The sequence below is a fragment of the Paralichthys olivaceus genome, chromosome 15 (genome assembly GCF_024713975.1).
Source record: "Paralichthys olivaceus isolate ysfri-2021 chromosome 15, ASM2471397v2, whole genome shotgun sequence".
Taxonomy (NCBI): Eukaryota; Metazoa; Chordata; class Actinopteri; order Pleuronectiformes; family Paralichthyidae; genus Paralichthys; species Paralichthys olivaceus.
Window position 1 is genome coordinate 4012438 of NC_091107.1, and position 26010 is coordinate 4038447.

Consider the following 26010-nt stretch of genomic DNA (forward strand, 5'->3'; position numbering starts at 1 on the left):
CTGCTGACAGAAAGTTTTCCTCTGTGCTTTAAAAACAATTAAGAACATCAATGATGAAAACCATTTTCACTGGGTCAGATGTTTTTTCTCATAGAGAACACCGTCCTGTAGTTAGTTCTGCTCCCACACGTTCGATCTGATGCACCAAACCTGCGGCTGTAAAATGTCTGTGACCAGAAAAACTTTTACTAAAACTTCCTGGTTCAGAATTGTTTGCATAAAACTACAGAGCTCTGCTTTTTTTTTTTTTTTTTTTAGAATGAATTATATATGTTTTTAAAGATTTTCTGTCTCCACTGGAGACGTTCATGAAAAATTATACAATATGTTTTTTCAAAGGTGCAGTTAAAGCCACAATGTGTTTCGATCAAGGGGATGTGGCTTCACTTTTGTGGAGCTTTCGTGTCGACCATCTTAATATACAGTCTTTAACCCCCCCCCCCTCTCTGGTGTTCATGGTATTTACGACCTCAAACCTCAGAAACTTCTGAAAGCCACAAGTTCTGACGTGTTTTCCAACATTTTCAGAAATGATTTTTAATTTGATGGTGACTTAATATATTGTAATTAAAGTCTCATCTCATCTTTTCCCTCTGTCATTATTCCTTTGTGACCTGTGTCACGTCACCAGCCTGCCAGCTCGCTGTATTCTTAGCCTTTGCAAGCTTCTATCCCGACAGTGACGTTATAATTAGTGTCTGTGTTGCCTGATCACCGAGAACTCCGTCTAAATGATCCACGGCATAATATTTTAGTAATAACAGTTTAAGGATTCCATTTGTGAAAGCAGCATGAGATTGCGTTAAAGTTAATGAACCTTATGTTTCTCAGTGTCCTGTGGTCGGACAATCTTTGCGGGGTTGACTATTTATTTGTGGAACGCGACAAATGCAGACATTTTCAAATTGTGGCTTTAAATGACAGAAAACGTTCAGCCAGAGAAGTAAAAATGAAAGTGAACCTATTCTTACATGCAAACCTCAGCTGTTTGCATGAACACGGCTTATATACTGTATAAATAGAGCTGAACTCCAGAAATGCATCATCATCAAATCAAGGACCTGGAAGATATGCTGACAAAACATTCATATTGATATAATATAAAATTGATATAGCCTGGAATTTTTATTGTTGTGGTATCGCAATAAAACTTAATGTTGCCCTGATCTGCAGCAGAATTAAATCATACACCGTCTGCTTGGCAATCATAACGTTAATTTCTTTCTGTCAGAGCTTGTGAGACAATATGATATAATATTCGATTTTTAATAACATACGACTCCACCGAATTATTTTAGTGTGATTTTTAAAATCATTAAAACAGACCCATGCACATGTACAAACCTGACTCCCCTCACTGGTCCTGTCACCGTCTCCGCTCCTCATGCCCTGGCTGCTGAGACCCCCCGGCAGTGGAGAGTGGGCGTTGGGACGCACCATGACCTGAGGAGGGCCCCCCGTGCTGCCGCCCACCTCCCCGTAGACGCTCGTGGTCGCCGGTGACCCCGACAAACGCACGGCTTTAAACTCAATCCCTTCGGCCCCCATGCCAGTCTTGTGCAGCATGTAGCTGGTTTCTGTGGAGATGGCCGAGACGCCCATCACAGATTGAGTCCCTGGGTCCACGTCTGAGTCTTTACGGAATTTGATTTTTTTCCTGAAAGCGATGAAGAGTATGAGGAGGAGGATGATGACGAAGACTAGGACCCCGATGCCAATTATCTCTCCTGGTCCGACGTAAGACAGCGGCTCCGCCTGGGCAACGAGAAGAGAAACACATGAATGCATTTCCTCCAAATGCAAGACTGGATAGTTCATTACTCTCCACTGGAAGAATAGCAGGTTCAAGGTGTTCTTGAGATATCGAGTGAAACATTTGTGTGACTGAAGTATCTATTTGTTGTTGCGTTAGAGAGAGGAGTGAAGGATCATGGGGGGTCCAAGGCACCGCTTATCCTCCACCTATGATTCTGTCTGTTCATCACCTCCCAGGAGACGTAACAAACATTCCCTCGTGGCCCCACAGGTGTTAAACAGGGTCTCCCCACCGGCGACAGGGAACCGAGAGAGGCCTCTCGGATGAAAGGGGAAACCCGTCTTCAAATACCCACGACAAAATTCAACCAAGAGCTACAACCTGAGCCACTGAGAACCTCCACAGTGGTCTGACAATGTGCAGCATTCATTGAGCTTGCAGTCTCAGTATAAGGTGAGTAGCACTCTCGCAAAAGTCAAGAGCATGACAACTTCAAATGGAAACCATGATTTACCCATTACCACACTTTCATTCATCTACGCCGGAGACAGAGATACCAGACTGGTGAATAAACCTTCCGGGAGGCCGCTGCACACTCAACATTCTCTGCAGCTTCACTGAGCATGCCAAGTCTAATTAGGAGCAAGCTGAAAGCACAAAAAGCAATCCAAAGAGCTGGGACTTTTTTTTATTCTTGTTTGATTGTACTTGAGTATATTCTGTTCTCACTTAAATTCATTCACTTCGTCAAGTGTCATGCTTTACCTGCGTGTCGTCCCCCACATCATCCAGCGTCTGGTCGTCGCAAAACTGCCCCTCGGAGCAGTTACAGTAGAACGACCCGAAAGTGTTTACGCACTCGCCTCCGTTCTCGCACTCGTCCTGGTCGCACTCGTCAATGTCCTCGTCACATCTGCAGGGGGGGGGGGTGAAGATTATTTGTGTCCGTGAGAAAGAATAAAAGATGAAAAGACGCAAAGAGAGAGAAGATAACTTTGGTCTTGCTTTTTACTTAATGACCAGATTATCTGCACAGACGCACACACTCTGATAAACAGGTCAATTCAGACAGAACGTCACAAACACACATACGTGCTCGTCCTGGCTTTTAAGACGTGGCGTCCTGCTGTGCAGGGAGCTGAAAATACTTGTGTGATTATTTTTTCTTGATGGAGTTTTTACAACACAAGACGATGTGTGAGAAGAAAAAGCATTTCTGATAGCACGGCCTTGATTGTACAACCATCTGAAGTTTCACTTGAATTAATGAAAAGTGTACAAACTCCCAAAAACAGGCCTGGACGCATCGGCCAGTGATGTTCTCTCATTTATAATTTAGAAGAGAAATGATGCGTATCTCAATTAACAAACTGCTTGGATTCAGAAAGTTGTGTCACATTTGAACGGAGACTATGATTCAGTTTTTAAAGAGAAGACGTCATATCTTTATTTCAGTTTGATCTGATCATTTGTAAATCAGCAGGATAAACAATTTCACGGCCGGTTACGCACCACAGCTGCTTGTTGCAGACTATATCTACTTTAACAATGACTTCAGTCTGTTGAGCATTAACCTTAACTGATAAAGATTTAAACAAACTGCTGTCTGGAAAAAAAAAAAATCATTCGTTTTTATCTGAGTAGTTTATCAGCTACGTTTAATTCAATTAAAAGCATTTTTTATTATTTTTTTATTTCAAAAGCCTGAAAGAAGCATTTTTCTCCTTTGAGGGAAAACTGCTCTCTAGTGGTGACTCCGCTGAACAACCACGGGAACGCAGAGTTTGTTTAAAATGCAATTACTGAGCTTTAATTAAAGCAGCAGCAAGAGAATGATTATAGGCTTTTCTATCTAAATGATACAGAATTAAATTAGAAACACTAAATCATCTCACACAATAACAACTAAAGTAACTCAGTGGGTGCTGGGGTGCTGATGTGGGATAATAATTTGTGTGTGTGTGTGTGTGTGTTTCCTACGCATGTTCTTTCATGCTCAAGTGTGTGTGAGAAGGGAGGTGCAGATGTTAATGCGTCTAAATAGCTGCAGCATCCGTTAGCTCTGTATTTACACACGGTAATTAAGGCTCTAAAAGTGTGTGAGTGTGTGATTGCAGCTGTTTCATCTTACATAAGTCCCCCGAGTCCTCGAGGACAACCACAGAGGAATGCACCGCCAACAGGCCTGCAGTCTCCACCGTTCTGGCAGGGATTTGGCATGCAGGATGTCAACTCAATTTCACAGCGCCCCCCAGTGAAGCCTGCGCTGCAACTGCACATGAAGCCTGTCGGAGAGAGAGAGAGACACTCAGAGTGTGTCAGGTGTGACGATAACGTGCGTGATCATACATATTCATACATGATTTCAATATTTCTTCTTTGGAGATATCTTTCAGTCTTATCGGTGAAGTATCGTTTATATCAAATTCTAAAATAAGAACGGAGACATTAACACTCAAGCTATGAAAAACTGTTAAATTCAATAATATTCCCATGTAAACAGTCTGTTACCACCCACACACATTCACACTGACGGCTACACAGACCTCCAGAGGGCAGGCTGCTGCAGATAGCTCCGTTGAGGCAGGGCTGACTGACGCATGGATCTGGGTAAAGCACGCAGCCCAGCTTGACCTCACTCAGACCGGCGATCTCGGCATAGCGGCTCCTCTTATTCTGCAGCGGCAGCTCGTTACCGTTCAGCATTAGAGAGCCCAGGCAGCCCTGGAAGCCGTCCTGGGCTCTCGGCGTGCCCCTTGCTCCAAGTGCTGGCCCTCCTCCCTGGACTCTCCCTGGCCCCGGACTCGGCCCCTCACCTTGCCCAGTCGGTGGCCTCACTTGGGCCCCGAAGAAAAAGGACGAGTCCGGGGCCAGGGGCCAAAGCCGAACAGGTGCTCGGGCTGCTCGGCGGCGCTCCACATAGCTGTCATCCAGCGACAGGAGGGTGTAGTTCCTAGTCAGTTCCAAGGCAACAGCGTGCCAGAGGCCGTCGTTTATTGGTCTGCCAGAGATACCCATAATGCCAAGGGTGTTGTCACAGTCCAGCTGGAACCAGAGTCGACCCCCTTCAATCTGGGGAAAGAAAAGGGACAAAAGTTCTATGTTTAGAAATGACATAACCACCCTTCAGTGCAGTTTTTGCTCAGCAGATCAGGCGTTTGGAAACAACACAGTGTGTTGACCTTGAGCATGGTGCAGGGGTTAACCCGGGTGAACATAATGACTCCTCTCCTCTGAAGCGTCCTGATCCTCAGGCTGAGCCTCATCTCTCCACTCTGGACGCTCTCTGTCACTCTGTACTTGATGTAACTGTTTCCAGAGAAGCTCAGGGAGGTTTGTCCTGCGTGTCCACAAAACAAAAAAGTACAGGATTCAAACTGGGGAGTAAAGACGCTATGTGGATGTGCAGAGGCCCAAACTTGACGACATGGCGATGGAATCGTACCTGCACACTCGTCCAGTCTCTCGGGCTGACACTGGCAGACAGATGGCGCTGTAGGACCAGAGCGGACACACTGCATGTCTGCCGGACATGACTGACCTTCACACAGCTCCACGGGGGTGGGGCATGTTCCTTCTGCTCAGACACAGATATATAAGAAAATAACACCTTCAACACGTCAGGATATCATCTGTCTTCAAATTATACTTCCATAGTCTAAAATATATATTCTTTAATCTATAGCGTCATTGTGCACATAACATCTGTCTGTCTCCTGGTAACATCTGCAAGAAAAAACATCATAGTAGTGAAATATATCTTTATTTAGACATTTCAAGATTGTATGTATTTGTTGATGTGTAACTGTGACCGGTGTTAAGGACACTGACAGTGTGAGCTGAGATCAGCAGTGCTCACCAGGGCAGGTGCAGGTGTCTGTGCGGCTGAAACTTGGCGACACCAGACTGACCCTCTCTGTGCTGTAGGTCACCGGCGACCCGCTCTCCATCACCAGCATCTGCTCACACACCCTGTCCCCACACTCCAGCTCCCCAGAGCAGGCGCTGCTCACCGCCACCGCCCCAGCTAGGACGCCTCCGATCTGTCCCCGCACAGCTGCGTCCTCCAGCTTTGCAGACAACTCTTGCTGGGAGTAGAACCCACCCATCCGTCCGATCCCTGATGTCTCGGGCCGCTCCATAGCCAGGAGCAAGTCCACGTCAGGCGTCCCCATCACCGGCTGCACGCCGAGTACATGGAGGGGGTCCTGCTGTCCTGGCGACCACTTCCAGCCAGATAGTCCACGTAACATGAGCTTGATCTGGCTCAGGTAACGACCAATCAGGTCCTCCGGGGACAGGGAGCTGAAGCGTAAGGTCAGGGCGCTACGCAGCAGCACATCTGTCACCTGCTCAACCTGGACTGACACATCGGCAATCACAGCGAAGCGTCCATCACTCACTGTGGCGTTCATCTGGTATCTACAAGGAAACAGGTTGTTATTTTGAGACAGGGTGTTTTTCTTTTTCATATCGTGTGTGTGCGTGTGCGTGTGTGTGTGCGTGTACCTGCCAGGTTCCAGGCCCGGCAGAGCCACGATGCTGCCTTCCTGCCTGCTGATCAGAAACATGCTCTTGGGCTGAGGCTTCTGGGTAAACGACAGAGCGTCATTGGGATCACGGTCCGTTGCATATATCCGACCAATCGGGCCGCCCGGGAATGTATCCGTCACCATGACAATAAAGATTTCCAGCGGGGAGACCGCAGGTTTGTATTGGCTGTTTCCAATGACCCTCAGGAACACCCAGGAGGACGAGGTTAGACTTGGCCTCCCAGAGTCACTTGCCTAAGAGATGAAAACAAAGCTGAGATATTCAGTCACTCAGAAACATTTAAGGACGGATTTAAAAGTTTTAACTTTAAGTTGCTGGGTTGCTTTCGGGGGGGAAACGGAGGAAAATGGATACAGAACGCTAAGGAAGGTTGTTTGATAAAAGTTTACTGTCTCACTCAGTGTAAACAAACATGTAGAGACAACGATTGTGAAGCTGTTTAGTGAGAACATAAAAGAAAATTACTTACAAGTACATGTTGTTAAAAGCTTCCCCATAAGAGAAGTGTATTCACATAAATGAGGCTGTAGCTTGATGGAACACTAACTCTCACTCTGAGTTCTCACCATAAACATCTGCTCCAAATCAAACAAGCTGAAGAGACTCAGCGTTTATCTCCAATGTTCAACCAGTAAACTTTTAAAACTGGTGGATTTGTTTCATTGACGGGTCAGGAAGCAAGGGATCGTGGGTAATATCCACAGTTCAGTTTACCAGGCACCAGATTTCTTATTTTCTCTCGAAATACCACTTAATCGCTTAGACTCGGAGCCCAGCAGAATGAATCACGACGTGTGGCTGCAGGGGGCGCTGCTGCTCAGCAAAAGTTACAAAGTGTTGCTTTAACACAGTGAGACGTCACCTGACCGTCAGTCCCTCACCTGGATCACGAGAACAAACTCTCTGGGGGCCTCGGAGCCAATCACGCGGTTGGTCTTCAGAGTTCCCGTCTGGTCCAGAGAAAAAAACTTTCCCTCGTTTCCTGACGCGATGCGGAACTCAAAGGGGGGGCCGTTTCTGGGTGAGTCTTTATCGCTGACGGACAGCCTCAGCAGGGTGGAGCCAGAGGCTTGATTTAGCTGCAAGAACAACGAGAGAAGTTGAGATGACGCAAGTACAAAAACACACATGTCCACGGATAGACACACACAGGCTGTTTACCTGTATGACGGCCGTGGAGTTGGCAGGGGTGAAGAGGGGGGGGTTGTCGTTAACGTCGGAGATGTCGATGTTGATGAAGACGGTGGAGGACATGGCAGGGGAGCCGCTGTCGAACGCCTGCACTGACAATGAGTACCTGGATACCTATAGAGGAGCAGAAAGGAAGGAGTGTGCCCCAGCAGCTGTGATGTACCAAACACTGAGGTACAACTGATTATTTCTGAGATTCTCAAATCTGCATCCTTACTAGTTCTCTGTCGAGCCGCTTGTTGACTTTGAGCAGTCCCGCTACGGGGTCGATCCAGAAGTGGTTGCTGCGGTCACCTTTCAGGATCGAGTAAGTGATTCGCCCATTTACCTGACTGTCCAAATCTTCTGCCAAGACCTGCAGAGCACGAAACAAGTGTTAAAAGTTCAACAACATAAAAAGCAGAGATGAAGCAAAATCAGGGAGCAAACGTTACCCTTGTGATTGTCTGGCCGACAGACGCGTCCTCGCTGACCAGCACGTTGTAGATGTCCTGACTGAAGGCTGGAGCGTTGTCGTTGACGTCCATGAGTTCAATGATTACCATGGTGGCGGTGCTGAGAGGGGGGTTCCCGCTGTCCCAGGCCTCAACAGTGAGGTAGTAGTCCTTACACACCTCAAAGTCCAGATCATCGGCCACGGAGATGGAGCCTGAACACAAAGTTTCAGTTTATAACCAACAGATATTCATTTTATTAACTTTACCGCTCAGGATAGAGATGCACTTCGCTATAAGATGTGCAGTATGTAAGGTAGAATGTACTATGTTTGAATCTACGAGGATGTGCTCACCCAGGTTTCTGTCTATGTTGAACTTTCCTAACTCGTTGCCCGATCGGATTTTGTACGTGATCTCAGCGTTAGGTCCGATGTCGACGCTGGTCGCTAACACTCGCAGCACCTCGGTTCCCACGGCGACGTCCTCGGGGACAGTGACGGTGTAGTCCCTTCTTTGGAAGACTGGAGCGTTGTCGTTCACGTCCAGCACCAGGATGGTCAAATCAACCTGAGGGGAAGACAAGAGACGGGAAAGGGACATTTTTTTCAGTGCTCAAACAGCGATCGCACAAATATGAAATGGAGCAGAGATACCAAAGGTCTCACTGAGAGAGGAGAGGACAGACAGAAATCTATCAAAGTCTGCGTCCACCGAAGTTTGAGAGAGACTTCATTGGCCACTAGATAAATGTTAATGATTTGCGGCATTAGTGAGTCAGATAAAAGTTTTCTGCTGGAATCCAAGTCGATATTTCACCTTTTTCGGCAGCGTCATGTTGTCTCTGCTTTTCTAAAAGATCACTTCGTTTTGAAAAAGCTTTTTTTTTTTTCTGTTGTCTGAGGTTGTTTTTGTATTTTTCCTTGGTTTTGTGTTGTGAATGACTTTGGGTGAAACAGAATTGGTTTCTGTTCACTGAGGTTGTGGTTGTTAAATCAGATGCACGTCCTATAATTCATGCTAATTATAACAGTGTTTGTTCTGATCCATATTTGACCATGAAATACATGTGCAGAAACACCACCAGTAGGCGTGACGTCTATGATCTACTTTTCAATCGAAACACAGACATAGTGACATTTTATGACATTTATACTCCGTCCACACTAATAACGTGGATCCGTGCCGTGTTTGCAGATCGACTGAGAGGTTTGCTTGTGAGTCGGCTGCGCTGATTGGCCAAATTCTACAAAATCCATCTCTGTCACGGGTTTTTTTTTTATCATGCGTATTTAAGAAACAGTGAGGAAGAGGTGACGCTGAAGACAATGTTAGGAAGTTATTTTCAGTTGTGAGTTTATTACTTGACATCTTTCTTCATTCCACCCACTGCACAACGACAGAGCATCTACCAGGTTCTTAATCTGATCTCTTCGGTAAACAACCAGCGTTTATTGACGTGTGCGGACAGAAATACAGATTGCTCATCACTCTGACTGATCTGAACTTTCATATGTAGCGTATGGATTGAATATTGCAGTGACCTAAATGAAAACACAGATTTGACCCCTCCGGTGGCTGGACCATTTACTGCATGTCGTCTCCCCCCTCCGTTTCTCCCTCCGTTTCCATTCCCTCTCCACGTTCACTTTTTAATTAACACGAAAGGCCAAAAAATATATAAATAAATAACTGATATAATTGATTCTAGTTACTGTGTAAATCTCTTTATCTGATTGAATTAATTAGAAAACTTTCATTATACCACAAACGTTGCAGGTGAATTTCAATAATGTTTATTCATGTTTAAAATTTACAGGGACACTTCACATTAATAACATTAATAATTATTATTATTATTGTTAGTAGTAATAGTAATAGTAGTAGTAATAGTAGTAATAGTTGTAGGAGTATTAAATGCTTGTCTTGGCAGCATTATTTCAGAATTATTTTCCATAAAATCTCACCCTTGGTTTAATGGATAAACATTACAAAAAACTTACCTGTGAGGACAGTGCCCCCTGTTGGCCGGCCTGGTCAGTGGCCTGGACGCGGACTCGATAAGAGTCTCTGCTCTCCCTGTCCAGAGATTTCTCCAGAATCACCATCCCCGACACGGGATCGATGGAGAAGAAACCGTTGACCGAGTCCAGCAGAGAATAAACCACAGTGCGGTTCAGACCTGGAGACGACACGAGACAAACGTTCGGGGGTCAGATGTTCTCCTTCCTGTTCATGTGAATCATCTTTTCCATCAGAGAGAGAAGATGGATACTTGCACTAATTGCACGTGAGACATTTGCAATCGACTATCTCTCCTGGTCGTGCTCATAATCTCGCTCCCGTCCGAGTCAGCACTTTGGATGCTCGTGCTTTCACTGCACGTAGGAAACCTCCTGTGCTCATTATCGGCCAAACACCCGACACATAAAACCGTACGTTACGTCGCAGCATCTCACCTTCGTCGGGGTCGCTGGCTTGCAGGCGGGTGAGCAGAGCCTTGGGGGCCGCGTTCTCGAACACGCTGGCCAGGTAATGAGGGGAAGAGAACGAGGGGGCATTGTCATTCACGTCCAACAGTTTGAGGGAAATGTCAGAGCGGCAGAACAGGCCACCCCCGTCGGTTGCCTGAGCGATGAGTTTGTAGGTAGGTGTCATCTCTCGGTCCATGACAGTGGCCGTACGCAGCTCACCTAGGACACAAACAGGGAGACGTGTAAAGCTGCGTGGGAGGACACAGGGTGTTTAATTGGTGGTGTTTTAATTGACGACAAAGAGAGGGAGAGTTCATTGAATGTACCGGTGTTTGCATCCATGTAGAAATCTTCGACCCCGATGCCAAACAGGGAATATTGAATCTCCGCACTGGAGCCTGAGTCAGCATCCGTTGCGCCCACTGTCAGGATGCCCTTGTTAGTAGGAATGTCCTCAGGAAACGAGGCGCTGTACACCGCCTGTCACAAGACACACACACACACACACACACACACACAGAGTGGATGTCAATTCCTGACAAAAATAAAATACATCTGTCCAGCACATCTAAAACACATTAAAGTGTTGGCCGCTGCAGCCATTATCCCGGCTGACAGAACGAGCACGACACAGTGAGGTGGCCTTTTCTGACCCCGCTGCTCTCCTGCCCTCACGAGTTCACCAAACACACACAGCGACTAACTGCACTGTGTCCAGGTTCAACGCAGCGCTGCACACCTGCTGCTTCTGTCCGTCACATCCTGGAAATGAGTTAATGTACGAGATGAAGTTATGAAAATCAGAGATGCAACGATAATAGTTGCACAACCAAACATTCAATGATTCTGAGGTTCCAGTTTCTTCGTTGTGTAAAATAATTCGGTGCAGACCCATATTTTGAGATTTCTTAAAATTCTTTGTTCCACGTTGTTAACGGGTTAAATTGCAGCTTTTCCAGTTCATATCTTTTATGTTGCTATTTAATTTAATACTGTGTTAAGTTTACATCACTTGAGCAGAGTTTATTTTATATTCCTACAATAAGACAGAGACAGTCATGTGAAATGCCTCATTTAATATCTTAACCTTATTTGTTTGCCTGTGGGATATAACGTTATTATTAGAAATATTATTATTACTAATACTACAGCTACTACTGCAACGTTTGTTTTGTCTCCACAATGATAAATACTCTTACTACGGAATCAACAGGTAGAACTTCTACCACATTAATAATGATATAAAAAAGCTGTGAACAATGTGCTAACAGCACAGTTACAGTACAGAGTCTGACACTTGCTGCTGCAGTTTAATGTCAGAGAAACCAGTTTGTAGGAACACGGTGCAGACTAATCTGAGAACAGAAGGAATAGAAGAGGAGAACAGAAGGAATAGAAGAGGAGAACAGAAGGAATAGAAGAGGAGAACAGAAGGAATAGAAGAGGAGAACAGGGAGACGGGGAGAATTGATTTCAAAGAGAATTAGTACGAGTTTAGAGGGAGAACGAAAGTTTCTCAACTAATTATGTGCAATTGAAGAGCTGCGGAATTCTCCTAAATGAAAAAGGAATTCCTCGAAGAGCGCGCGGTCCAATTATCTTCCTCTTTCACAGTGATCCTCCTCCAATGCACCAGCTCGTGCACAGTATTAAAACTCATTTCAGGGTGACTCCTGACGTTGCAAGGTAGGAAACAGTTAAATGAGCTGAGTTGATTGGTTTTTAATTACGTATCAAATCTTTTGTCTGCGTCATATTTTCCCATTTGAAGAAAGTTATTCATCAGCTCTTGAATCTGAACGTTTCCAACATGTTTAATATTTTATAATAACAGAATCTGCAGGAATTGACTCTGAACTACAGCGCAAAGAAAATCTTCTTAAATCAAATCACATTGAATTTGAACAGAGAATCAACATTATGACTAAATAAAATCTAATTTATTGATTTTCAAATTCTGATATTATTCAACACTGAACTAATTGTGGAAACTGGGTCGTCATCTACTTCACGAGACCTTGTCAATCATAGAGTCGGAGCCCGACAGATTAAATCAGTTGATATGAGGCTTTAACTTCCTGTACACCAACTGTGTCACTTGTTGTATTTTCACACTGAGTGTGGTTTCCCTGGAAACAAACAGGGATTAAAGAAAAGTATTCAAACAAATAAAATGAGAGAGTTCATCTCGCCACAGTCGCCTCGATGTTTGTTTACTCTTCCCTCCTCTCCATATCTTTTCATCTCTGACCTGGTTGCAGATGGGACTGTTGTCGTTGGCGTCCATTACAGTAACTTCCACTGCAGTGCGAGCGACATAAAGGCCGTCGCTGGCTGTGATGTTGAGCAGATACCAGTCCTGCAGCTCACGGTCCAGTAAGCCGCTCACATAAACCTTCCACTCCCCCTGCACCAGGGCCAGGCCGAACACGCCCCGCGGGTTCCCCCCTGTGGAGCGAAAGGACCAGGAATTAAAGTGCTGACACGAGCCGGCAGAAAAAGAGGTGGAGATGTGTTGTGACAAAAAAACTAGAAGTCTTATTATTTCACAAGATCGATAAACACCAGCCCCCCCCCCCCCCCCACCCACCCATCCACCCACAAACATACTCAAACGCATTTGGTGCAATCGATAAGCATCTGTCATCAAAGTGGAGAATCCGGCAGCTGGTGCAGCAGCCACCGGCCTTTCAAAGTTTAAAAATCTGACCTTTTATTACAACACTTCCATTAGGCCAATCAGTATTTTTGAAATGCCAGAGCGTCCGAGCCAAAGTACATCATCCTCAGTCATTATCAGACGCTGCGACGTGAATGCAAAACATCCAGCTCAGCATCAAGGTGAGAGCTTCGCCGGAGAGTTTTTTATTTTTTTTAATTTTTTTTACGACTGCCATAAAAAAACAAAGTGACCACACAAAGTCATGCGTGACTGTGAAAAACTACCACTTACTTTGGACTCTCCCGCTCGTATACACTCATAACATCCTATCGTCTGGAAAGATAACGCAGCGTTTAGTTATCCGTTCCACGCTTTTATTTCCGTTTCCGAATAAAATGCAACAGAAGTGGCGTCAAATTAGCGTTTAAATGATCAAGACCTTTAAGACCTAGAAGTTAATACTCTGAGATGTTTACAACTTTTTAAAGCCTAAATATTCAGATTACTGAAATTGGAAACGCTGCTTTTATATACACAAAAAATAGAAGATAGAAATGAGTAAGAATAATGTGTCTCCTTTCAAGAACGAGTTCCCAGGCTGTTTGGGTTTTACTGCAACAACAGTAATACACTAAGAAACTGTTATTTGTTATTTAGAAGTTTTGTTGCTTTTCTTTTTTTGGCCGTTGCTGGAAATGTAGTGTTGTAAATTGAAGTGTAGTCAAATTAAAAGATAATATGAAAAACAAAAGGTTTGACATTTGAGTTAGAATTTACTACAGATTTGACCTTTGATAATAACATCTGTGCAGAATGAGCTGAACGACACCCTCAGTGTCTCGCAGCGTTTCCTCACCTGTGATGTAAAAGTTGACTTGACGGTTTTGATCCGTGCCGTCTCGATCTTTGGTCTTCAGAGCGGCCACCACCTCGCCGAGGGGGTCGCTCTCCTTCACTGCTCCCCGGTAGAGCTCCCTCTCGAACCGCGGCGGGTTGTCGTTGACGTCCGACACGGTGATGGTTACCACTGTGGTGGAGGAGAGAGACTTGGACTCGCCCAGGTCAGAGGCCACCACCTCGAAGCTGTAGCTGGAGCAGGCCTCGTGGTCCATCTGAGTCACCGTGGTGATCCAGCCCGTTTTACTGTCGATGGCGAACACGGAGCTCGTGGTGATGGGGCCGCTGACGGAGCGCGCGTCCTTCGTCAAGTCCAAGTTGTAGGTGAGGAGAGGCCCGAGTCTGTAGGTTACCTGAAATGTATAAAAGAATACACAGCTTTACAAATACACATATAAATATACTATTCTCAGAAGAGTGATGCAGTATTTGTACTTCACTCACTTGTCCGTTGGAGCCCCAGTCGGGATCGAAGGCGCGCACTTGAACCACTCTCGTCCCAACAGGCATTCCCTCCATCACCGTGGCAACATAAGTGTTTGTCTCAAACACGGGCTTGTTGTCATTCACATCCAGGATCTGCACAATCACAAAAATAACTTGGTTTTTCAGCTTTGTCTATAGTGAAGCTCCCCTTTGACCGAGAGCATCTATTGAAATGGGTTCAAACAAAGTCACATGTTTACAAAAGAAGTATAATATATAATATTTCTGTCACTCTTCGGCCTCCATATGCTACTTTACACATTTTCCAAAAGTCTGCAACAGACATTGCGGAACAAAGCCTGCATCACCAACCTTAACCTCCAGGTCCACAGTGGTGACGGACTCGATCAGGTCCCTCCTTGTTGTTGCTGCGACCTTGAAGCGGAAGATGCTGACCTCTTCGTAGTCCAGCGGCTTGACCAGACGGATCAGACCCGTCTCCCTCTCCACGAGGAAAGTCCCTCCCTGGTTGCTGTCGAGGGTCTCCCCCTTGACGACGGTGAAGAAGCCGCTCTGTCCGGGGCCCATGTACACGGACCCCAGGGCCGTTCCTACTGCTGTGTCCTCGGGGATGGTGAAGGAGTACTGCGGCTGGCTGAAGGACGGCACGAACGCGTCCGGGGGGACGACGTGGATGAAGGCCGACACCAGGGAGTGTTTGGGTGGCGACCCGCAGTCTGTGGCTTTGACGAAGAAGGACAGAACCGTCCCCTGGAGGTGGTCCACGGTGCTTTTAGTCATCATCCATCCGCTGTCTGGCTCCACCTGGATACCAGCAGAACCACACTGTCATTATTATATACCCTAAAAACTATCCATCCATCTAATTATTCATCTATTTATGTTATACAGCCTTTTATATTTTCATTTAGTCGCTTGTTCGTTATTTAATTGCGTTTCCCTTTTAAACTGTGAAAACTGACTGAAGCATCAATCTTCATGAGACATCGTTTTGATTTGATGAGCAGAGACGAACAATCTACAGCTGACAGATGGTTGTTAATCCACAGAAATGAGGAGGGGGGGGGGGCTGTCAGCTGAGAATTTAGCTCTTAATTCAAAAAGAGGGGAATCAACATGGTTTACTTTCATCAAACACATTTGTTGAAGTTTGGATCATGGGAACTGAGAGGACGTGTGAAACTCAGCTCAGTTACAAAAAGCACAGAGTCGAATACACGGACCTCCAGCACGTCGACCAGCGACAGACGAGCTTCGCTGTAAAGGGAGTAGGTGATTCTTCCGTTGGGCCCAGCGTCAGGGTCTGTAGCTTGGATCTGTGTGACCAGAGACCCTTTGGCAACATTTGCTTTAATACTCATGCGGTACTCCACGGCTCTGAACCGGGGGGCGTTGTCGTTTTCATCAGCGAGGACCACTCGTACTGTGCAAAATGATGCACGGCCTGCAAAAGTAAATGTATAGATTTATCACATATATATATTATTCACTGTAACGCATATGTTCATAAATCTGTGTCCACCGCTATACCTCCACCATCCAGGGCCATAACGGTCAGCACCATGTCCTTGTTCAGAGGATTTTCTCTGTCTAACTTCTGGAGGGTGGAGATGACTCCATCTGCATCGATGTTGAACTGAGTTTTTCCGAGGTCGTTGATAAATGAATACGTGATCTGGCCGTACAGCCCGGAGTCCTCGTCTGTTGCACGAACCTGGAGGTCGAGAACAGAATTTCAGGAATTTAAGTTGATGTTGCCTCAGAGCAATAGGGTCACAGGTTTGATACCCAGTTTGGTATTTCTGTGAGAAGTGTACATGGGTTTTCATCAGCCCTGGGGTTTGGTTCATTGGAGAATTGTGTCTAAAATCTCTAGAACAGTGTCCATGAAGGTCTGAGGGACTTTTCAAAAGACATTTTAAGACTCCGGCTGTGATTTTACTTAATGGCTGATGATTTATAAAGTTTATTTTTAATATCCCACTGCATCATTGATGGAGAGAGACTAATTAGTGAGGAAGGAAACTCACCTGAATGACCTTTGACCCTGGAGGGGCATTTTCTTGGACCTCAGCCAGGTAGAACCTCTGACTGAACACTGGACTGAACAGGTTCGCTCCGAGGACACGAACAATCACCTGTGGATCAATGTCACTGTTACAGTCAGCATGTTTACCGTCATCACCATCATCCTCATCATCCTCATCATCCTCATCATCATCATTACTAAATGGTGATTGGTGTGAAAAAAACAGATTGGGATGATAATGCTACTCCATGTTTTCATTGCTACACCCTGTTATCACTGCTACACCCTGTTATATTTCAAACGTGGTGTAACTGAGCCAAAAATCCCACATGTCCCACTTGTAATTTACATTAAGAGACAGATGTGGCCATTTTTTTTTTCCAGTTGGCAGCTCATCCTCGTAGCAAATTAGAAATGACATGAACGCACATTAACCTCTAACTGCGGAGCCGCTCAGCAGCCGCTAGTGAGAAGCTGCAGTCTCACTGCATAGCTGCAAAGTGCTTGTAATAAATTTGAAGCAAGGTTTGCTAAAACAGGTCACGCAGCTTGCAGGCTGTAAGAAAAAAAAGAAAAAGACGGCAAATCAGTCGACAGAAGTAAATTGTGAATGCAGTGGAGCTGCCTCACCTGAGCAGTGTTGGTGAAGACTCCATCTGACACAGACACATTGAGTTGATACGAGAGTTTCATGCCTTGTCTCCTCTTGTTAGACAGACGGAGCACTCCGGTGTCTGGCTCCATCATAAAAGTCATCCTCTGGTTCCCGGAGACAACGCTGTACCTGGAGGAGAATTTACCAAAAAAAAAAGAGCACGACGATGATTATTTTGCTTAGAAGCTGCTGGAAATCAAAGTATTCTTGAGAAGTGCTGAGTTAAAACTAGAATTTGTGTTGTTGCTTCAAATGGTTTACATGCTCTGATGCTCTAAAACACTGGACACTGAGTTAAACTAGCCATTAGACTTGCATTATGCAAATATGGGGCACTATCACATGTGACGTCCTGAAGATGCAGAAATATTGATGGGGCTACTGACAAGGTCTTTCAAGAGTGGGGGGGGGGAGAAAAGACAAAAGGTTCTCTGGACAAAATGAATGTTTGAGTTGACCTTTGTTTAAAGGACCATGAAAACATGTTTCTTCCGTGTTACCTCAGCCTTTGAGCATCACAGATGTCAGCGTCTGAAGCCTGAACACAAGTCACAAAGTGTCCGCGGGGAGCGAGCTCGCTGACAAAGGCCTCGTACAGCGTTTGGCTGAAATTAGGTGGATTGTCGTTGGTGTCGGTGACGGTCACAGTTACGCTGACGTCGCTGCTGAGGGCCGGGTCCCCGCTGTCCATCGCCCTGACGATGAAGTTGTAGCGCTGGACGAGCTCGTAGTCGAGCAGGCGCGCCGTGAATATCAGCCCGCTGCTGCTGTCGATGTGGAAGTAGTCGCTGTTGTTGTAGATGTCAGACAGGATCTGGTAACTCACTGCAGCGTTCTTCTCCGAGTCCTGGTCCTGAGCAAACACCTACAGCGAGAGAGACATTGAACTTCTCAGCGCCTCACACATCGTTCAAGATCAGATTACTCTGATAGACTCTAAATGGCTGCGGGACCTGAGGCCTTTCAAAAAAATCAGATAAAGTTTATGAGACTTTATGACGACTCACATCCCGACCTAATCAAAACAACTGAATGAATGAAGTTGTAATATTAGAAGAAAAAAGTTTTTTTAGGCCACATATAATTTTAGTCTGTTTGAGTCTGTTAAAATGAGAAATGTGGAACATCTTGTTAAGTTATTCTTTAGTGAAGGTTTCACAAAGAACAAAACACTTCATCTTTTGACTCAAACAAGCTGCGAGGAATTTAAATGTGTGACACAGATTCTCAAGGCGAGAGCTGCTTCTCCTTCCTAAACATTTCCTGACAAATGCTTTTCTTTTTTGCTTTATTCTCTATATTATGATTTCTCATTAAATTACGACACATTATTATCGGTTTCTTCTCAACTAGGACGTATTCTCATAACATCATTACTGTGTTCTCCAGTTATTACGCCATTATTCTCGAAATCTCAGATTCTTTGCTTTGAGGATAAACTTTTTTGTCGTTGATCTCAAGTGTTTTGAGCTGCGTCGACTAAATTAAATTAGTTTGATCAATGAAGTGAACAATATCACAGTTTCTGGCTGAGGTGTATTGTAAGGGACAGCAAATAATAATAAGATCCATTATTCATAAATTGTTTTCTTGAATAGAGTACAATCAAATACGGCCAACAACCTGTCTGACTACAGATATTTTACCATAAACAAAAATGAATTAAAAAAGAAGTGTCTTTGAATTGTCTTGCACAAAATGTTTCTCGGGGCAACTACAGCCCTGGTCTATTATCTGCTAAAGGTCGAAAGCTTCCACTGGGAAATTTCCAGGGAAATACGGCACTATCTGCTCATACATAAATGATTTGGAATCTAATATTCATCCGCAATGCTGCCTGAGGGAAGTTTAAGTGTAAACAATCATTCAGAGAGAGTACACACAAAATACAAATACACACACACACACACACCTGTAACACAGTCGTTCCGATCATGGAGTTCTCAGGAAGCACAGTGAAGTAGGAGTTGTTCTGGAACAGCGGTGGGTTATCGTTCACGTCCAGCACGACGATGTCCACGTCGACCTCAGACTTGGCCCCGGTCAGTGTGTCTGTGGCCTTCACCGTTATGCGGAAATACTGCGTGGTCTCGTAGTCTAGCGGGTAAACCACGCCGATGATTCCTGTGTCGAAGCCGATGTCGAACTGGAGCGACGGGTCTCCGTCAGTGATGCTGAAGATGACGCTCTGGCCTTCGGGGCTGGTGGCGTTGATGCACAGGACGGAGGTGGAGACGGCCACATCCTCTCGGACGGTGACGCCGTAGAAGGGCTTGTCAAACACTGGCATGGCTTTATTTACCACGGTAACGGGCAGATCCACCTCACTGGACAGAGGAGGGAGGCCGCCGTCAGTAGCCACAAGGACCAGCTTGTACTCTGCGTTGGATAAATCCACCTCAAAGGCTCTTTTCAAGCTCAGCTCTCCTGTCACTGGATTGACCTGCACAGAATATGGAAACAGTGGTTTGTACCATAAGGAGACAACCCATGAATTTCAAAATGTAGAAGAAAACTTCCTTCAGGAGCTGAACAGATGTCGCTCTCACCTGAAAGTTCCTGTGCTGCTCCTTCAGGCTGTAAGTCACTTCTCCGTTCAGGCCGAAGTCTTGGTCAGTGGCCGACGCCTTGAAAATAGCCAATCCTGGCTCTGCCTCCACCTGCACGGCAGCGTAGTACGGGAGGTTCACGAACTCTGGAGCATTGTCGTTCACATCCTCCACCTGCGGAGACGACAAAGACAAAAGCCTTCCATCATCAAATGCAATACCCGTCTAAATCGTTTTTTTCAAACTAAAATAAATATAGTTTGTAAAGGACAATTTGCAAATATAAAGTTTCCATGCAAGTGGGAAATAAGACCCTCATGCAGACACACACACTCCCACCTGCACTCGTACGGTCACCCTGGCCACTCTCAGTATCTCGTCCTCTCTGTTGACCTCCACCACCAGCTCGTAACTCTCCCTCTCCTCCCGGTCGAAGCGCACACCGGTGGTGAGCACCACTCCGCAGGTCGGCCGGATGATGAAGCGTCCGCCGGGGTTCAGCAGAGTGTACTTGAGCGGCTCGTTGAGACGGTGTCCGACCGTGTTGACAACAGTCACCACAGTGACATTGGCTATGTTCTCTGGGATGGAGGCGGAGTAGAGCGGTTGGGTGAAGAGGAGGCCGCTGTCGATCGCTTCTCTGACGACCACAGTCACTAACGCCATGCTTGAGAAACGTCCGTCCCACACCTTGGAAGGGACAAAATGCATGAGGGTGACGCTGCCTGATGTGGTTCTCATCTATAAATGTATTATATATAATGTTGTCCTCTTGAGGGTTGTGGGGAGAGCTGGAGCTAATCCCAATGAGATGCGACAAACAAATATCACTTTGGACTTTCTAACTAACCTCACCCCAATCTGGACGTCTTTGGAGGAAGCGGGAGTACTTGGAGAAAACACTGAGCTCAGATGGGGAAATTTCTCTGAACATATATAGAACAGCTGACTCAGGATTGGATTATGCACAGAATGTGATGCTGGAGGTTTAAAAAAATGCTGTGCGCGTTGCTGTTTTCTTGTCTCAACCCTGAAGCATGGAGACCTGAAGACCACCCCTCTCACTGAAGTGCCCTACATCAAGACACTGAATAACCAGAGGCTCTGTTCTACAGCTGACCCCCTGCTCTCACCTCCCTGTGGAAATAATTACTAACCAAGCCAAGTGCATACTGATTATCAAAGCCAGCGACAGAGCGCACCAACAGAAATTCTTATCACGTGAGCACCATCAATCATTTTACCTTCACATTAAAGCGGTAGCGATCCTTATTGAGGTTGGGATTGATGACGGTCACGACTCCAGTGTTGCGCTGCACCGAGAATTGCTCCGCGTTGTTGTCCACCAGAGAGTAAACCAGCACGGGGGTGACCGGATTCAGGCCGAGGTCCGAGGCCGTGTCAGGGTCAAAGGCCTCCACTCTGAGCACCTCGACTCCCATGTAGGTCGGCAGGAGGAGGACTGTCTCGTAGGTGTCCTGAGAGAACTTGGGAGGCGAGTCGTTGATGTTGATCACCTGAGAAGCAGCAGAAAGAGATTTTTGTTGACAGTATAACAGAAGGAATTAAAGTGGTGCATGAGGCAGTGATTTACCTTTATCACCACGTCTGCTGGGCTGTCAGCAGTCTGAGGAGGCTGACCTCCGTCTCTGACATGAACCCGGAAGACAAACTCAGAGAATGTCTCATAATCCAGACTGGCGATTGTTCTAAAATTCAAGAACAATTTATTTACCCAGACATCACGAGCTTTATTACGTTAAAAGCAGGTGAATCAGACATCATCAGTTTCACCTACCGAATCGATCCCGTCCCAGAATCCACGCTGAAAAACATGCGAGCGGTGTCGTCTATGATCTGGAACGCCAGCAGGGCGTTGTGGTTTCGGTCCCTGTCGGTCGCCCTGATGACTAAAGGCTTTCCATCCTCTCCCAGCACCACACTGTTGACCGGAGCAGCCTCACTGATTTCACCCACGTACCTGATGTAACAGAGGAGAAACTTCCCGTTTAAAATCCCTCCAGACAAACATGTCAGCATCAAACCTCTACCTTCCGTCTACTCTGTAAATTAGCTTCCACTGATACCTGATTTGTTGGAAGACGGGCGGGTTATCGTTGACGTCCCCCACCTGGACGATGACAGAGGTGCTGGCCTCCACTCCGGCCATGCTCAGAGCGTGCACCACCAGGAAGTACGAGGTTGTTTGCTGCCAAAACAAAGATGAGGAAAAGTTGTGTTTTAAGTCAAAGTTATTATTCAAGGAGGTTTTGTTTCCCCCAGCAAGATAACGTAAAAACCGTAGGACTTTTTTCAACATTTGCACTAATAAACCAGAGAATAATTCCTGGATCTGGCATTTTTAGGGGACTGATTTCTTTAAGTGTGTGAAAATGTGGTGCCGCTTGTTTGAATATAAGGGGAACGTTGGATCTTTGCAGAGGTATGCGCTCTCCGCTCTCCTGAGTGCCACTCTGGTTTGAACGTTTTTTAAGTGAAAAGTGAAAAACAATCTGTGCAGGAAAACAAAATTCAAATGAGGCTTATTTTTAAATGTTAATGCGCCACTGCTTTTTATTTCTGCTTCAAGGGAATCTAACAGCAATTGTGCAAAACAGTGTGATAATATTCAAAGAAAGGCTGCACAGAGTTTGTTTTCACGTCTGTTCACTTCAAAATTCAACACGTCATTTGCCCAATCTTTTTCACGAGTGTCTTCAACGAGTTTTTGCAAGTGGATGTTGAAATGCAAATTCACAAACCTCAAAGTCAAGTGGTCTGCGTGTGCTGATTACACCGGTGTGATGGTTAATGAAGAAGCAGCGCTCCTCGTTCCCCCTATTGATGTCATAGATGAGAGCTGAGCGGCTGAGGGCGCTGACGGTCGTCACATACGTCCCGACAGTGCTGTTCTCCATTATCTGAAAATACAAAGTCTAATTTTAGGCTGAGTTATGTCCATTGGTGATACGATATTAACCTACTGAATATCAGAGATCATCCCCTCCTATTCCCTCCCCGATACACCCGACCGCTCCGCGGATCACCTCTGTCTTTACCTCCGCCTGATACTCCTTCTGAGTAAATGTAGGTTTGGAAAAGTCAGAGAGAATCATGGAGATGCGAACTGAAGCTGTGGCCATTAACGGAGGAAATCCACTGTCCGTGACCCGAACAGTGAGAGTGTAAAAGCCCACGCAGGTGAGATCCAGGTCCTTGGTGATGAAGATGAGGCCCGTGCTGTTTTCGATGCCAAACACGCCAGCAGAGTTACCTGGAAGAAGTGGAAAGGTTGTAAATATATAAAATTGAATAAATCCCTGTTTGCTCTCCTCTGACAAAGTTTTAATTGTGAAACTGATGAAAAGAGAAGAAAAGAGAGAAACTTCCAGATGAGCATCACACCTGCTTCTATGGTGTACGTGAGCTGCCCGTTAATCCCATTGTCTTTGTCTAAGGCCGTCACTTGCAGCACAGACGTTCCAACGGGAGACGACTCATAGGCCAGTGCGTCGTAAACGGTGCTGGTGAAGTACGGGATGTTATCGTTGGAGTCCTCCACTGCCACCAGGATTCGAGCCAGGTCTCGGTTGAATGGAAATTCCTGATCCTTGACCTACAGCAGCATCAGGGAAAATGAGAGAGGAATACGGATGGTGTTGCAGGAGGCTATAAATGAAGGAAACCAGCTAAAATTAAGTACGGCAGGTGGAGTTGCCAAGAGTTGCATTACTTGGAGGACACACACATACATTAACAAACACTTCTGAGTTCTCCTGCGTCTTCTCACCATGATAGTGAGGATGTGCTGCGTTCTGGCCTCGTAGTCCAGCCTGTCCGCCGTGTAGACCACTCCGGTGCCGGGGTTGACCCTGAACAGCCTCATGCTGGCCGGGTCCACGCTGCCGTAGATTGTGAAGCTCAAGCGAGCGCGCTCGTCCACGTCTGTCGCTCTAACCCGCAGCAGCTCCATGTCAACCGGCACATCCTCTGAGACGCTGACATCATACGCAGCCTGCGAGAAGACCGGAGGGTTGTCGTTGCTGTCTTGTATCCGGATGAACACCTGAGTGACGAGGAGAGGAGGGGGAGTTTAGAAAAAGTCGGTGGAGTTGGTGCAGAGAAGAATCGTGCGCAGTATATTCCCCTCACGGATTAGAGCGCTGGTGTAGAAGCAGCTGGATAATACTTTATACAGTTGTGGGTTAGTATTGTCCCCCCTGGTTTTCTCATTTACAAAGAAAGAGATACCTTTAAAACTGTTATCACTATCTCTTCACACTGAGGCAAGGCTATATTTATGTTGCTGTTCAGAGCCGTATGGTCTGTTGTCAAAGAGGGATGTGAGCAATTTTTGGATTTACACAAACACTTGACCTTTCCTTGCCGGGGCTAATCCCATTAATCCAGTGATATCGAGGGTTTCCCTCACAAGGCAGACCCAGTGGGGCAGCCCAGGCAGCGGGAGCACGGGAAATGTCAAAGGCAAGAGAATATTTCATAGTCAGCGAGAGATAATTTCGGGAAAAGGGAGTGCGAGTGTCGAAGGGAGGAAAGATGAGAGTAAACAGCTCCTCTCGGAAGAGGTAACAATAATTTAATTTGATGTGGGTCTGGAGTGTGTAAATGACAGCGCCAGAGCATAACAAATCAAAAGTGTGAGTACCTGTGCCGTGGCAAAGCTGGTCCCATCCGTCACCTGAATGGTCATGTTGTACACAGACTGCACCTCTGCATCCAGGGGCTTGGCCACAACTAGAGTCCCCACCCCGACTTGAAGGTCATACTGCATGTCAAAGCTCCCTGGAATCACACACACACATAGATCACACAGGGGTTCAGCCGTTTAGTATTCACTTTGTGTGCTAAACTCAGGTGCTCTAAGTTATTACTGTGTAATTGTTTTGGCCAGGTGCCTGTGTCTGGAGCTGGAGGGTCTGTGAAATAAAATAAAATGAAGCAAAATGCAATGCAACACAGCGGCGTGCCCACTTGGCAGCTTGAGAGCTGTTAACAGCCACACAAACATCTGTCTTATCACTCCAAAACACAACCCATCTCAGAGATCAAAAAACCTGCAGCCGGGTCGTTTCCACAGGCGGTGAGTGTACAGTTTAGAGGCTTAATGTTTGATTAGAGCGAGGGCGAGGGTTGACGCGCGTTAGGTATTCAGCACCATGCTCCGTCTCACTTCAGCTTCTCTCTCTCTTGAGATATCTGGGAGCTGGAGCTGTCCTCAGCATATGAATACTGATCGGGCATTTTTCACAGAACCACTGAACCACTGATGTGTGTTGAGTTGGATCAAACCACAGGGATTTGTGCTTTTTGTTGTTGTTGTTTTTTGTGTGTAGGTTGGTCAGTATTACACTACAGGGGAGCTGTCTTGCAGCATTAAGAAAAACAGACATTTCTGTGTGCAGCATCGAAATAAAACGTGTCCTGTTTCCTCTCTGTATTCACGGGTTATTATTGAAACAGTAGCATCTGTTTAACAGGTGCTGGACCTTTATGTGTCCGCAGACGAAATTGTGTTGTTGAGTTAACACATTAAAGTGTGTGAATCCAAGTGTGTGCTCCCAGTAGCATACATCTGCAAACAGCTTTTATAAATATCCATATCCAAATATCAATATTTATTATTCATTATCACCAGCAAATACACTGCCACACTGTCTTTTTGTCTTTTTGTAAATTCATTGCTCACTGAATATGTTCATATGTATATAGCAGTAGTCTAACCTTTAAATGATCTTGTTTATTTTTCACTATTGTTATTGTTTTTAAAAAACACGACTGTCCTGTTGCTGCTGTGACAAAGTAATTTCCCCGTTTGTGGGACAATAAAAGGGATTCTGATTCTGATTCTGATAAAAAATGAAGGATGCACATAAATCTGTTCAGTAGAAAATGATTTGTATTTAATATCACACTCTTTCATATTTGTCTTAATTAAAGATAACAACCTTGATTGCCGTCAGCAGTGACAGGCATGACTAATGACTTAAAGGGGCCCAGTTTACCTTCTGATCTCTCGTGGTTTTTTACAGTGAGACCTTTTCGATAATTTTGTTTATATCACATTCTATCAGCAAATCTACAAAATACATATGAACAACCCAACAATTCAAAAAATATGTATATTTATCTTATCTACTACTGCAGTACTTTGGACACAGACATAGTATTCTTTACTTGTTGAACGTGGTATGACCGACGGCTAATGTGAGCGTGAACACCTGACGAGTCCCGATGTATATTCAACAGTAACTTTCAATTTCAGACGTGAACTCTAGTAAATGTCCGGACGCAGCGGGAGATCGTTCATGTCGGAGGCATTCGCGACGACAGGATGATGTCTG

General features: G+C 45.6%; 1 protein-coding gene across 1 annotated transcript in view; it reads right to left on the minus strand.

Annotated features, from left to right (window-relative positions):
* Positions 1-26010, minus strand: part of LOC109644496 (protocadherin Fat 3) — a 63938-nt gene that overhangs the window by 14709 nt on the left and 23219 nt on the right. The window contains exons 11-47 of the mRNA XM_069510443.1: positions 24315-24451; positions 23439-23714; positions 23054-23264; positions 22708-22922; positions 22411-22569; positions 21736-21857; positions 21447-21629; positions 21243-21357; positions 20893-21165; positions 19988-20338; positions 19649-19822; positions 19012-19542; positions 17600-17964; positions 17075-17228; positions 16446-16553; positions 15946-16129; positions 15639-15859; positions 14767-15219; positions 14413-14547; positions 13928-14321; positions 12661-12857; positions 10736-10889; positions 10395-10628; positions 9939-10117; positions 8292-8505; positions 7936-8150; positions 7719-7856; positions 7472-7615; positions 7192-7389; positions 6266-6543; positions 5616-6178; positions 5202-5333; positions 4939-5096; positions 4303-4828; positions 3888-4041; positions 2522-2669; positions 1345-1755 (exon numbers count right to left, since the gene is read on the minus strand). Coding sequence (XP_069366544.1) covers positions 1345-1755; positions 2522-2669; positions 3888-4041; positions 4303-4828; positions 4939-5096; positions 5202-5333; positions 5616-6178; positions 6266-6543; positions 7192-7389; positions 7472-7615; positions 7719-7856; positions 7936-8150; positions 8292-8505; positions 9939-10117; positions 10395-10628; positions 10736-10889; positions 12661-12857; positions 13928-14321; positions 14413-14547; positions 14767-15219; positions 15639-15859; positions 15946-16129; positions 16446-16553; positions 17075-17228; positions 17600-17964; positions 19012-19542; positions 19649-19822; positions 19988-20338; positions 20893-21165; positions 21243-21357; positions 21447-21629; positions 21736-21857; positions 22411-22569; positions 22708-22922; positions 23054-23264; positions 23439-23714; positions 24315-24451 — 8804 coding nt within the window. The remainder of the gene's footprint in view (positions 1-1344; positions 1756-2521; positions 2670-3887; positions 4042-4302; positions 4829-4938; positions 5097-5201; positions 5334-5615; positions 6179-6265; positions 6544-7191; positions 7390-7471; positions 7616-7718; positions 7857-7935; positions 8151-8291; positions 8506-9938; positions 10118-10394; positions 10629-10735; positions 10890-12660; positions 12858-13927; positions 14322-14412; positions 14548-14766; positions 15220-15638; positions 15860-15945; positions 16130-16445; positions 16554-17074; positions 17229-17599; positions 17965-19011; positions 19543-19648; positions 19823-19987; positions 20339-20892; positions 21166-21242; positions 21358-21446; positions 21630-21735; positions 21858-22410; positions 22570-22707; positions 22923-23053; positions 23265-23438; positions 23715-24314; positions 24452-26010) is intronic.